The 14283-nt window shown below is 39.8% G+C and overlaps 1 protein-coding gene across 1 annotated transcript in view; it reads right to left on the bottom strand.

The window, feature by feature from the left end:
• CEP128 (centrosomal protein 128) overlaps positions 1–14283 on the bottom strand; it is a 452428-nt gene that overhangs the window by 281618 nt on the left and 156527 nt on the right. Inside the window, exons 14-15 of the mRNA XM_061156507.1 lie at positions 10003–10653; positions 4234–4398 (exon numbers count right to left, since the gene is read on the bottom strand). Of these exons, the coding sequence (XP_061012490.1) occupies positions 4234–4398; positions 10003–10653 (816 nt within the window). The remainder of the gene's footprint in view (positions 1–4233; positions 4399–10002; positions 10654–14283) is intronic.

Genomic DNA, 14283 nt, shown 5'->3' with positions numbered 1-14283 from the left:
ATAATAAAATAATGGCAGCTGCTAATTGATAGCTGATCAGGTATCAGACACTCTGCCAAGCACTTTAAATAAATTTTCACATTTAACTCCATTAGAATTTGTTATTATACCAGTTTCAAGGATGATATAACTGAGACTTTGAGTTTTAAGCAACTTGCCTAATGCCGCAAGGCTACAAAATGATTTAAACTGAAAGTTCTGTCCATAGCCGTGAACACCTCACTACCTCTGAAAGAGAAAGGCCCTATCTGGATATAACTTGAGTCAATGAAATTTTGATTCACAGCTAATTATACTAAAAAAATTAGATGAATAGAAACAGCTAAGTCAATCAAAAGGATAAACAATCAGGTAAACAAAATATATTTAAAAAAAGCAAGCCCATAAGGTATGTGTGTATGTGTCTATGTATTCTTAAGATTATTTACCATTTTAGACTTTAGATATCTTTTCTTTGCATCAGCACCCATTATCAGGACTTGACTATATATTCAATAGTTTTAACAATTGAATAGGATATTGCTTTTAATGATGTCTCTGCTTTGTCAGCAGAGTGATGATGCTCTACACGTACATATCTATAATAAAGTTTAACTTATAAACCAGCACTGTAAGAGATTATCAATAATAACAAATAATGAAATAGGACAACTGTAATGATACACTGTAATAAAGTTATATGAAGGTGGTCTCTTTCTTTCTATCAAAATATCTTACTGTACCATATTTACCACTCTTCTTGTGAAGATAAAATGCCTACATGATGAGATAGCGTTAAGCTATTACTGACCTTCTGATAATACCTCAGAAGGAGGATCTCACCAGCTTTGGGTGATTCTGGGCCATGAAGCCATGATGATGTGGCTGGTTGGATGTTAGCAGCAGATTGAGATAGGTGGGCATCCCAGGTGGAAGAAAGTGGAACAGAGGAAGATTTCACCATGTTACTCAGAACAACGTGCAACTTAAAACTTACGAATAATTTCTAGAATTTTCCAATTAATCTTTCTGCACCACAATTGGTCCAAAATTGGTAATTTCAGTAATCCACTGTGGCAGGTAACTGAAATTGTGGACAGGGAAACCACTAAGGGAGGCTGGGGGAGAATCTACTGTACAACCACTAACTCCAGAAACTGTTGACTGAAAAAAAAAAAGTACAACATAAGAGTTAAGCTTTATCTGGGGCAAAATGAGGGCTGCAGCCTGGGAGACAGCACCTCAGAGAGCTCTGGGCAACTGCTCCAAAGAGGTAGGGGGCAAAGTCAATATATATGTGATTCTGGTGGTGAACACGGAGTTCATGCAAACATTTATCTTCGCAAAGGCTTTCTGCTAGTCACAAGGAGCTGATGTCAAGATCAAAGGATTTAGGGCTTTTCTAGATATGAGCAGGTGCAAGGATTGGGTTCATAAAATCAGCTACTGAAAATATCTAACTCTCTGGAGACCTGTTCTGCCAGTCTTCCCAGAGCACAGAGTGCCTCATCCCTGATCTCTACCTTGAAGTCCCTTCAGGAGGTGCTGAAGGTCCGCAGCCAGAGCAGCACATGATTTAATTCTTACAGAGGTAGATGGGAAGGGCTCACAGCAGGTGACAATTCGTAGTTGACAAAAACTCTGTTTTAAGGTAAATGTTCTATGTATTTACTTATTTATTTAATTTTGGCTGTGCCACAGGGCATATTCTTCAACCAGGGATCAAACGCAAGCCCCTTGCAGGGGAAGAACAAAGTCTTAACCACTGGACCACCAGGGAAGTCTCAAATGTTCCATTTATATGAATACACAATAATGCATATATACCTGGAACATCACAAATATAATAGCGAAGAAACATTTATTCTAAGCAGAATAAGGTAAACTTTACACTTTCAATGTATCAAAAATTTCTCTACTATTTCCTAAATGCAAATAACTAAATATATAACATGTTAATATAACTTTCTGGCTAAATTTTAATTATGAAAAACTTGGAAAATTAAGCCTTATCTCCTAAGCAACTACACCCTGAAAACAGATACATTAAATATTTGTGAACATTAGACATAATGAAAACAAAGTATGACATAAGAGCTAAATTACAACTGTCAAGATTGTAGGCCTAAATTTAGCAACTTACTGTGTGGATCACAATAAACTGTGGAAAATCCTGAAAGAGATGGGAATACCAGACCACCTGACCTGCCTCTTGAGAAACCTGTATGCAGGTCAGGAAGCAACAGTTAGAACTGGACATGGAACAACACAACTGGACATGGAACCATCCAAATAGGAAAAGGAGTACGTCAAGGCTGTATATTGTCACCCTGCTTACTTAACTTATATGCAGAGTACATCATGAGAAATGCTGGGCTGGATGAAGCACAAGCTGGGTGTTCACTGGAAGGACTGATGTTGCAGCTGAAACTCCAATACTTTGGCCACCTGATGCCAAGAGCTGACTCATTTGAAAAGACCCTGATGCTTGAAAAGATTGAGGGCAGAAGGAGAAGAGGATGACAGAGGATAAGATGGTTGGATGGCATCACCGACTCAATGGACATGAGTTTGAGTAAACTCCGGGAGTTGGTGATGGACAGGGAGGCCTGGCGTGCTGCAGTTCATGGGGTTGCAAAGAGTTCGACACGACTGAGCAACTGAACTGAACTGAAGCACATTTAATCATAAACACCAAATTTACTTAAATTTTATTTTCTTGCTTTTAACAATTACTAGAAAGGTAAAAATACATATACAGAAATGACAGAAGAAAAGAAGAGCAAAGCATGAAAGTTTCTTCTAGAGGTTTACGCAGAATTTTATGACACCCTACCCCTTGATAGTTCCTTTATCACAGATGTTAGTTAGTAACACTTATCAAGAATAGGATTCATCTGGCCCAGTCTATCCTGCCCTATCCTATTATCCAAATGCTAAGAGTCTTTTCTCTATTTGACTTCTATCACACTGGCAGGCAAATCCTTTTAAGAAGTTGGTAAAGACACAGAGATGGTTGGATGGCATCACTGACTCAATGGGCATGAGTTTGAGTAAACTCTGGGAGTTGGTGAAGGACAGGGAGGCCTGGCGTGCTGCAGCCCATGGGGTCACAAAGAGTTGGACACGACTAAGCGACTGAACTGAACTGAAAGACACAGAACACAAACTTAAATATTCTATCTTCTATTCTTAGTTGACGCTTTGCCACAAAAGTAGTGACTTGCTGAAAGTCCCTAGTACTCTCCCCAATGCCTGATACATAGCGTGCATGCGTGCTAAGTTGCTTCAGTTGTGTCTGACTCTGCAACCCTGCATGAGGAGAAGGGGGTGACAGAGGATGAGGGGGTTGGATGGCATCACCGACTCAATGGACATGAGTTTGAGCAACTCCAAGAGTTGGTGATGGGCAGGGAAGCCTGGCGTGCTGCAGTCCATGGGTCACAAACAGTCAGACACAAATGAGTGACTGAACAACAGCAACATGGACTGTAGCCCGCCAGGCTCCTCTGTCCATGGGGTTCTCCAGGCAAGAACACTGGAGGTGGTTGCCGTGCCCTCCTCCAGGGGATCTTCCCGACCCAGGGATCGAACCTGAGCGTCTTACATTTCCTGCATTGCCAGGTGTGTTCTTTACCACTAGCACCACCTGGGAAGCCCCAATATACAGCAGATACATCCCAAATTTTACAGAGCTACTGATAGGAAAGCAGTAAGTCTGCTGGTAATGTACCAAGGTTACCAACCTTCTTAAGCTTCAGTCTCTGTAACTTAAAAAATGAGCCTAATAGTATCAGTTTCATAAAATCTCTATGAACATGAAGAGTGCCTAGTGCACAGTGACCACTTAACTATTACGTTTTATTTTGAACCATGGTTTCCTCATGGGTTAAAGGGATCAATAAAATCTAACTCAAAGAGTTGTGTGAATTAAATGAGCACACATAAATCAATCTGTTGGCATAAATGCTTGCTATAGAGTAGGTCTTCAATAAACCATAACTCCTTTCTTTGCTACCTTGCCTGTAAATACCTATTTTAAGATCCATTAGAAATTTAAAATAAAAAGTATTAGAAGGTTACTAGTTGTTGAAAGAATAAAAATCACAGCATTCTAATAAATTTCTATGACTGTATCTGGCACCGACACAACTTTTCTATGAAAGCTGAAAATTAGCATTTATTAACACATAAACTATGTTCTAGAAGAAATGCAAATAAGTCTTTTCAATTAGAATCCATCCATATTTTTACCTTTTCTTCTAGTTCATCCTTCAAACACTGGTATTTTAGCTTCAGTTTTTTGTTCTCATTTTCATTCTGGGTTAATTCCTCTGTCAGTCTGTCATACTGCGATTTCAGCTTCTCCAGCTGACAACGGTGGACTTTAGCCATATTCTTATCTTCTAAGCTTTCTGCCTGAGGAATAAAAAAGGAGAAAAGAGAAAGTCCACTGGCCACAGCCAAACTGTACACAAGACAAATTCCACATTATATCAGTGGGCAAATACTTGGGAGATTTTGCTACTTCTAAGCATTCCCACACAGACAGACATGCAAAGGAAACATTCTTTCCGTGTGTTCAAGCTCCGCTTAGCACTAACTGAGCAACCAAGTAAGTGCAAGGTACTGTACTGGGTGCTGAAGATAATAGGCATGAACCATAAAAGACACAGATGCAACAGTCAAGTTTGACAACGATGAATAAGATGCTCTTAATAAAGGTGTAAGCAGGGGTCTGTGCAACCCAAAGGGCCACCACCTGCAGAGAGATGTCCCCACAAGGACACTGTGGGACGTCACTGCCTGACCAGTGTCCTTTTCCACAAGAAGAGCTTCACAATATTCTCTTTCAAGCTACCTCTTTTTTTTGTGAAAGAATTGTGTACGTTTTTGTGCAATGTAATTAAGAATACCACTCCTGTGGGGTTGAAAAGATTATGAATTGCAGCAGCGAGAAAACTATAAACAGCTAAGTATGTAAAAGGGGTTTACCAGGGATTATTTCAGTACCAATAATGCAATAATGTGCCTGGCTTTTGTTTATTATTTGAAATATAACCAGAATCAGCTTTAAAAAAAAAAATTAGGAATAATGTGCGGAAGGGATTCAATAAAGATTTGAACTATGTGAACTTAAATACCTTTAAAAGGACAACAGTGTAAACTCTGACTCTATGTCAGGCACGGCAAAGAGCACGGGTATAGACAGTCTTGCCCAAAGGCCAGTGGTGAGCTGGGCCAGCTCACAGAGACTCTCAGGGAGCCGCTGTTGTTCATCTCCCTACTGTGTCTGCAGTGATGCTGTTTGATAGCTTGAAACCAGTCAAATGGGGGCTCTTAAATCACTGAACTTGGCAAATTCTACAGATCAGGGTTCCCCTCTGCCCCCGGAGAACTTGTTTTAGAACACTAATGCCTAGGTTTGACGAAGAACTTACTTCTTCTGGTGGCCTCATTATTATGTTTACATTTCATTGTAGGGTTTACACAGTGATGTCACTCACAAAAACCCTGTGAGAGAGAAAGACGTGACTGTTCCCGTTCTACTGACGAAGTACAAAGAGGTTAAGTAACCTGACAAAGATCCTATGCCCAGCAAATGGCAAAAATACACAACTCTACTCTTGGTCTTCTGATCCCAGTAAGGCTCTACAAAGTCATCTTTGTTGAAATCATCATGAGGTGATAGTATCCTTCAAATAACCTTCAAACAGCCTTTAAATATTAATAGCAGTAAGAGTGTTTCATTAAAATATTTTACATTTAAATTCAAAAAATAGGCATGAGAAGGGTAGGTCTTGATGGGAAAAATATATATAATTTGTGCAGAGAAAAAAAATATGGGTAATTGTATCAGCACTTACTAGACTCAGAAAAAGTGACAAATTAAGGTGAAGCCAGAAGACAGATACAACATTTACAGAGCTATTTGTCTATAGCCCTCTAGTACATAACTCGATATATTAAATCTTTGATGATGACCACTGCTATAAACTACTTTTAATTAATACAAATGAGTCAAAAGTACAGGATTATATTAATAAAACAGCATGAAGTGGGGTTGGCCCTCATGGGTGATTTCGGTTTAAGAGAACAGTACTGAGCTCTCACAATCCCTGGTCTCCTTTTAAGCACATATGCTGCTGCTTTTGTATCACATTAAAGAGTGACTACAAAATCCCTCATCTCAGTCTTCCAAATTAAAAACAAACTAAAAAAGAAAAAAAAAAATCTAAGCAGCTAATACCTGCTGCCTGTCCCTCTGGAGAGGTATGAATATACCCGAAACACACCAAAATATAAGGCAACCTAAATATGCCATATTAGTGGTACCCACAGACAGCTACGGAAACAGAGGAGCAAGAGATTTATCTCAACCTCAGCTGAGACACAGCCATCTTCAGTGAATCTGTGACTTCACTTTCACTTTTCAGTGAATCTATAAGAGACGTAAAAAATTAACTGGGCCTTGAAAGGTTAGGCAGCCCTTTTCCTCGGGCAGACTGGGGGGGAAGACAATCCGAACGAAGAGCAGGCAATGAGAAGTTGGAGCAGGAAATGGTTTTCCCTTTGTATGAGGCGCATTGGAGAACAGAAAAAGGCTCCAAGTGTGAACAGCTCAGGTGGGACCACATCAGGGAGGACTAGACTAGATCTGAGACTTTGTTCCAGAGATAGTAATGGGTTTTGAAGGTTTCTGAGCAGGAAGTGATATACTCGGATCAGCGATCTGAAAGAGGCAACACAGGTGGTATCTGAAGACTGAAAGGGAGGAGTTGGGGGTAGAAAGAGAGACTAAGGGGGAAGTAGGGAGGCTCCTCAGAGCTGTGTCTCATATCTCCACAGTCCAAATAGCAGCTTGAAATCCATTTGCTACTATGACGCACACTATACTGTTCATATGCCAAGGCGTCCAGGGGCAAATGCAGTTTCTGTCAAGCAGGCCGTACCTCCTGACTTCACCTCCCTCTCAAGAAACCATATTATCAATACAATGTGAGAATGATGTTTTTTACACAGATGATCTTGAATCTGCAAGAACTGATTTACCAACTCCTGCTGGAATGAACATTTATCACACAACTACATAGTGATTATAAGAATGCGAAATGCGTCAGTCATAGCAAGAAGAAAAAGAGGGTGCAGTTTCAACATTCCCAGGAAAACTCAAAGTTCCTTGAAAGAACCGTTTCTCAATTCATGACCTAACAAATCATGACATATGCATCCTCGGGAAAAATGCCACCTTCCTTTGAGATTCACACTATTTCAACTCTGCCTTCCTTGTTAGCAGTAGCCAACCAACCAGTCATCCTCTTCACTGACATTTTTGGCATATGACCCATTAACGCCTTCACAACAGCATCATAAACACGCAAATATCTACCCAACAAACTAACATCAAAGTTATTTGACCCATTCTCTTCCAACCACTTTCACCCATATTGCACAATGGCAACCCACTGCATTACCACTCGCCTGGACCTCAACTCTGAAAATCGAAGCTCCAGTCGAGGAACTCCTACCAAACAAGCAGCCTGCAGTCATCGATTCCTTTCCCTCCACTCTCTCGCTCCTTTGTCCCTGACACTTCAGTGATAGCCACGCGGCAGCACATCACCTGCTCCCAGACTGGCCTCGTGTGGTTGGTACCAGCCTTCACCACCACGAACAACTCACTGCACAGCTGCTCTACTCGAGATTCACATCACCAATCCAAGTCCATCCCTATCGACCTTACCAAGCTTACTGAGCTCTTTCAGAACCTTCAGAGGAAGATATGCCCTGTCTCCTGCTGAAATCTATCCACTCCGTTATTGATCCAGCCCCTCACATCTCCCCACAGGCCTTCTCCCCCCAATCTGTGACAAATGGAACGAACACATTATTTAGTTCATCTTTTAGCCTGTCTGCCACACTGACACTCAAGACTCTACTCTTCTAAAATGTCCTGCTTAGGTTCACAAGATACCATTCTCTTCTGGCTCTCCTCCTGTGTCACATGTGGTTCTTTGTTCTGTATTTCCTAGGGACTCTTTCACAGTTTACGCAACTCTTCCTTTAAACAGTGGTGTCCTAGAATTTCATCCTCTTCTTTCTCCTTGCATAATGTCATCCAAACCCTGTGATTTCAACTACCAACAATGGATTACTGACTCCCAAATATCTAACTTGAATCTCAACTTACTCCTCAACTTCTAACCCATTACGTACTAAACTGTTTCACCTAGACTTTCATGATTAGGTTTAAGGTCTCTTCCCCCTAACTCAACAACATGTTAAGAAGCTGAATTTGACATTACCACTCTCTCCAAATACGCTGCTCTGTCTATATTATTCATCTTGACAAACAGCTTCATTATCTATCTAGTCACCCAAAACCAAACCTAGCCAGTCTAGAGTCTAAACCTTTTCCAGTACAGCAAAGTAGTTAAGAACTCAAATATCTGACTACCTTAGTTCAAGCCCTATCTCTATCACTCTCCAGTGTAAGACCTTGGAAAAGTTACTTCTCACGTCTGAATTTCTTCATTGGCGAGGAATTAACATCACACAATCTACAGAGATGATGTATGAAATGAGTAACACACATAAAGTTCTTACAGTAATAAAACCAGCACAATCTAAGTGCTGAAAAAAGTCTGCTAGTATTATTATTGTCACAACCAACCAATCAATATATGATGATATGTATTTTATTTTTTATATATGTATTCATATATATATGTATACATATATATATGTGTATTCTCTTCTCTATATCTCGGATTCTACTTTTGCTTATGGACTCACCAACACTGAAAGACTATTATGCCATACTTCACCAAAATCAAAAGATACAATTTTTTCACATTTTACCTTCTCTGTCTTGGGATGTTATCTTACAATTGATAGCATGTCATGTTTTCATAGGCATAATTTTTTTTCCTAAGCATAGAGCAATGATCCACCTTACAAAGATAGTGTCTTAAGTTACATGAAATAGAATGCAGGCCTCTTACCTATTTCTTCCAGCTTCCATTCTGCTCTGCCCACCCCAACTTAAATAACCCCAAATTCACTACTGCCAGTAGACTAAATAGGACTAAAGAAGAATTAATAAATTAGCTGAAAACATTCTACAAGTGCAGCTTAATTATAGTTAGTAATTTCATCTTTATCATAAGCATTTTTATGATAGTTGCATTTCAAGGAATTTTGAGAAAAAATTTAATTAATCTGTACAGATTTATGCATGTATTCACCTATTCAACAGATATTTTTAATGTTCCAGGAACTGGGCACTAGGGATATAGTTGTAAACAAGAGTCAAATCCCAATCCTCATGGAGTTTTCATACTAATAAAAGGAGATTAAAAAATAAATAGTATGAAATCTATATCGTATGATGATGCATGCTCTAGAGAAAAACTAAAGCAGGAAGGGGGGATAGATTTATCACACTCCTGACAATCATGTTATGAGATGATTCCCCTGCATGTGATAAACGCTAGTATAATGATACATACATCTTAGACATGCTTCCTCAAATCCAAGATCTCAATTATGCATTTACCCAGGCAATTCTGACTTGGAAAAGAAGGGGTAAATCTCAAAGCCTTGGGTTTACAAAACCCATAGGCCAATCCTCTTTAGTTACCATACTAATAGGGGCCATGGTTATAGCTTCTATGGCCTTGACAAGTCTTTGCCTTCTATATTTTAGAAGATCATAAATGTTGAATGAGGGCACGTTTCAGGTCCATGACTTACTGCCACCTATGTCTGCCTTTCCTGAACTCCCCGAATAGCTAAATGTTCTTTTTAAAGGGTTTCAGTCCTCTGCAATAGGTGCTCCCAGGTCGCTATAACTCATTCCAACCTGGCCGAACAGGCACGAATACGCCTCTTTATTGTTAGTTTTATCTCCCCTTCAGTGCTTGGGAATACAGAACGATCTCTAAAAGTTTACGCTTTATTAACTTCATGAGCCACCAGAAAATTTCCTCCAGTATCATCAGGATAACTCAGCGCAGGTACCTTCAGGGTCCTAATATGATTCTCAGCCTCACTCTTTTCCTTCTTGAAGTGCTTCATCAGCTCCTGGATATTTTGTTCGTGTTTCGTTTTCACACTCTGCAAAGATGATGTGAGATCTTCCAGCTCCCTCTGGTGAATGTTTCTTTCGAGCTTTAACTGAGTAATGATTGTAGCTGTTTCCTCATCTTTAGATTTTGCTTCTGTCCTGAGGTCAGAAAGGTTCTTGAGGACCTCTTTCCTGGCTCTCTGTTCCTCCGCCAATTTATTTGCAAGGTCTGCCCGGATGGCACTCAAGTCCTTGATCGCCTCTTGCATCTCAAGAAGTTGAGCTTTGTCCTTGGCCTGGCTCTCCTTCAGCTCTGCAATTTGTTCCTCCAGGTGAGCTTTCTCAGCTTTCAACTGGCTTTGAATCTTATTCTGTTTTTTCAATTCACTTTCTAGCCTATGGATGGTATCCAGGGAATCCTTGACTTCCAGTTCAAGATCAGCTTGATGAGACTTAACATCACTTAGCTTCTGCTCCTTACAATGAAGCTCCTCCTCTTGAAGGGCACGCTTGGTCAGCACATCGTTTAATTCCTTTCGAAGACTCTCTATTTGTTGCAGCGCTGCATAAAGCTGGCTTTTCAGTTCATCCTTTTCTTTTAAAATCTATCAGATTAGAAACAGAAAGCAAAAATTACTGTAAAATTCACCATATACACTACCAGAAAACAAAATAAAGTTTAAGCCACAAGGAGAAGAAAATTTCATAAAAAAATACTTTGTATTTTTTCTGGTTTTAAATAAAAAATACTTTTTTAGGCTAGAAAAATACAATTGTTCTGAAGTAGTACCACACTGAGATATATGTTTCAGGTTTTCATCACCTAAATGCATCCATCCATGATCATGAATAATTACTCAAAGCTAAGATAAAATTGAGCAGAAGAACAGGAGAAAAAGACTCCAATTATTATTTACCAGAGGTTAAAATAATACAATGTTACTTAAAATAACAATGATTTGCATTTCAATGGCACACTTTTTAAAAGGAGAAACCTCAAAACAGATAGGGAAGATAACGTGAAGAAGAACATAGATACAGAAAGGTTTTGGTACGATCAGTCACTGTTAATCAAATAATGTAATTTGATTAGTGCCAAGAAACACACCAGTATGTAATGTGAAGGTCTTTAAGTTCAATAAAGGTAGAAATAAGGTTAATTTAAGAGTTGGAAAGGTTGGGAAGGGACTCATGAGAAAAGTCAAAGGACCAAAAGGCCATCACCCTCTGCCAGCCTCTTTGGGGGTTAAGGCTATTGCTTAGGGACAAAGGCCAAGAACTAACCCTTTAATCCTCACCATCCATCGATGCAAATGAAAAAGCCAACAGCTAAGGAAGCTTAAACTGTCCCCTCTCCCCCAACACTGACACCAATAGCATCTCTGTACACCTGTTTACTGATGCCTACCATAGTTTGAACCCAGGGGAAAAAAAAAAAATTAAGATTCTCATTTTAGAATTAGAAATGAGTTAAAATGCAAATACTTTAAGACATTTTTATACTTTATATTTTGCACCTCAATGTGAAACAATTCATGATAAAATGAGTCCATCACTTCAAAAAAAAAATGGTCTCCTCAAATTTCTAACAGGGAGAAACAGCATGAAGCTAACAGGAGAAATAATAAAAGGGAGTGATTAAGCAGCTGAGCTCTGACCAGGAGAACTGGATTCTCAGCCCAGGCATAAGTAGTTCTATGGCCTTAAAGAAACTGCTTATCCTTATAAAGATAATAAAAGCTACATCATAGGGTTGTGATAAAGACAACTGGGAAGGGGGAAGTAAAGAGAGGGGGTGGGATTTAAATTTAAGGAGAAACCAGGAGTCTCCGGGGGGTACTTATGCAAGATAGTGATCAAAACTGTGAAGAGAGGGGTTCACTGATAAAGTACTGTTTCGGATTGAAAAGTCTCTAGAACACAGAGGAAACAGTTCACTTCAGAGAGAATTTAAGGCAGGAAAAATGGCTAGAAATAATCATAAGCCTAAGGGCGGATGTTGGAGAAGGAAATGGCAACCCACTCCAGTATTCTTGCCTGAGAAATCCCACAGACAGAGGAGCCTGGTGGGCTATAGTCCATGGGGTTGAAAAAGAGTTGGTCATGACTGAGTGACTAAACAAGGGCAGATGTATTCTTTTTCTATTGCAGTGTAGCAAATTCCAACAAATTTCATGGCTTAAAACAACAACACCCATTTATTAGCTCACTGTTTCCAGCTTGTCAATCCTGGCAAGCAATTCTGCCTTCCGTCTCCTGATGCTAAAATCAAGATGTCAGCTAACCTGGGCTCTTATCTGGAGGCTTTGAGGGAGAATCTACTTCCAAGATCATTCATGGTGCTGGCAAAATTTAGTTCTGTGCACCTAGGACATGGGTCCCTGTTACCTTTGCTAGCTTTGGGCCAGCTGTTTTTCTGAGCTTCTAAAAGCCATTGTAACACTGTTTATAATAGCCAGGACATGGAAGCAACCTAGATGTCCATCAGCAGACGAATGGATAAGGAAGCTGTGGTACATATACACCATGGAATATTACTCAGCCATTAAAAAGAATTCGTTTGAATCAGTTCTAATGAGATGGATGAAACTGGAGCCCATTATACAGAGTGAAGTAAGCCAGAAAGATAAAGACCAATACAGTATACTAACACATATATATGGAATTTAGAAAGATGGTAATGATAACCCTATATGCAAAACAGAAAAAGAGACACAGATGTACAGAACAGACTTTTGGACTCTGTGGGAGAAGGCGAGGGTGGGATGTTTAGAGAGAACAGCATCAAAGCATGTATATTATCAAGAGTGAAACAGATCACCAGCCCAGGTTGGATGCATGAGACAAGTGCTCGGGGCTGGTGCACTGGGAAGACCCAGAGGGATCGGGTGGAGAGGGAGGTGGGAGGGGGGATTGGGATGGGGAATACATGTAAATCCATGGCTGATTCATGTCAATGTATGGCAAAAACCACTACAATACTGTAAAGTAATTAGCCTCCAACTAACAAAAATAAATGGAAAAAAATTGGAAAAAAAAAAATAAAATTAAAGCCACTCACACTCCTTGGATTATGGACTCCTCTGTCTCTGCAGCCAGTAACATTCCACACCGAATCCTTCTCAAGTTTTGAATCCCTCTGACTTCCCCTTCTCCCAGCAATCAGAAAGATTTATCTGCTTTTAAGGTCTCCTGTGATTAGACTAGGCCCATTCAGACAATCTCCTCATCTTAAAATCAACATTGTGCCATATAACATCATCATGGCATTGAAATTTCATCCATATTCTCAGCTTCTGGAAACTAGGCTGAGGTATCTTTGGGAGGTCACTCTATGCACCACATTAAAGAAGACAAAACTGACAGAATCCATTCTTGGCTGTAACGATAACATAAGGAGGGACCCAAGAATAAGGAAGGTGGCTTAAACATAGTGATTAACCTTTGGAACAGATAACATAGGCCCCTGGCCTTGAGTTAAGAGACTTCCATGAAGCCCTGAAGATATCAGTAAAAATCATGTATTCGAGATGAAGTTGTAGCAGATAAAATATCTTTGATTGCAAAATACCATATTTATTTTTGTCACATGATGGGAAGAGCAGGATGGGATGTTTCAAGAAGAGTCCTCCAAAACTCAGATCCTGCCAAGCTACAACTCTCCGAGTTTTGCCCTCACCTTCAGTGTTCCAAGTGTTACATCAATTAAGGACAGCAGTGACAGCCTTAGAGCAGACAGTCCCAGACTATGTTGGTCAAGTTTGGAATTTCTTTGGCAATATACGTACTAAAAGCTAAGTAACTTCTATTTTCTTTTGGTTAATGCTTGGCTAGTAGCCATAGCCCAAGATGTGTCTAGACATTGACTCCGAGTCTGAAAATGTCAGTGTCTTAACCACCACCTCAGTATCCGGGAGATTCCTGGGGGCCCTCAGTTGAATAACCTTTATCTTGAGGGAATTCAAAACAATGGACTTGGGCCTCCTTTGGCCAGAAATGCTTGAGTAGATGTGCCTGGGCCTGAGAAATCAGGCTTGTTTTTTTACCTCATTTAAATTTCTGCTAAATGTCCTACCTCCCTCTCTTACTTGGACTAACCTTAGTATGAATAGATGATTTGGCTTTTCCAACTATGAAAGACTCCAAATTATCAGACTCAATAAATATGGGCTAAAGATGGCAGATTTTCAGTCTCCCAATGCCCCAAGATCTTTCTCTCTGCTTTTAGACAGGCC

The sequence above is a fragment of the Dama dama genome, chromosome 12 (assembly GCF_033118175.1).
Source record: "Dama dama isolate Ldn47 chromosome 12, ASM3311817v1, whole genome shotgun sequence".
NCBI lineage: Eukaryota > Metazoa > Chordata > Mammalia > Artiodactyla > Cervidae > Dama > Dama dama.
The sequence above is the reverse complement of the archived record's forward strand: the minus strand, read 5'-3'. Positions and strand labels throughout refer to the sequence as shown.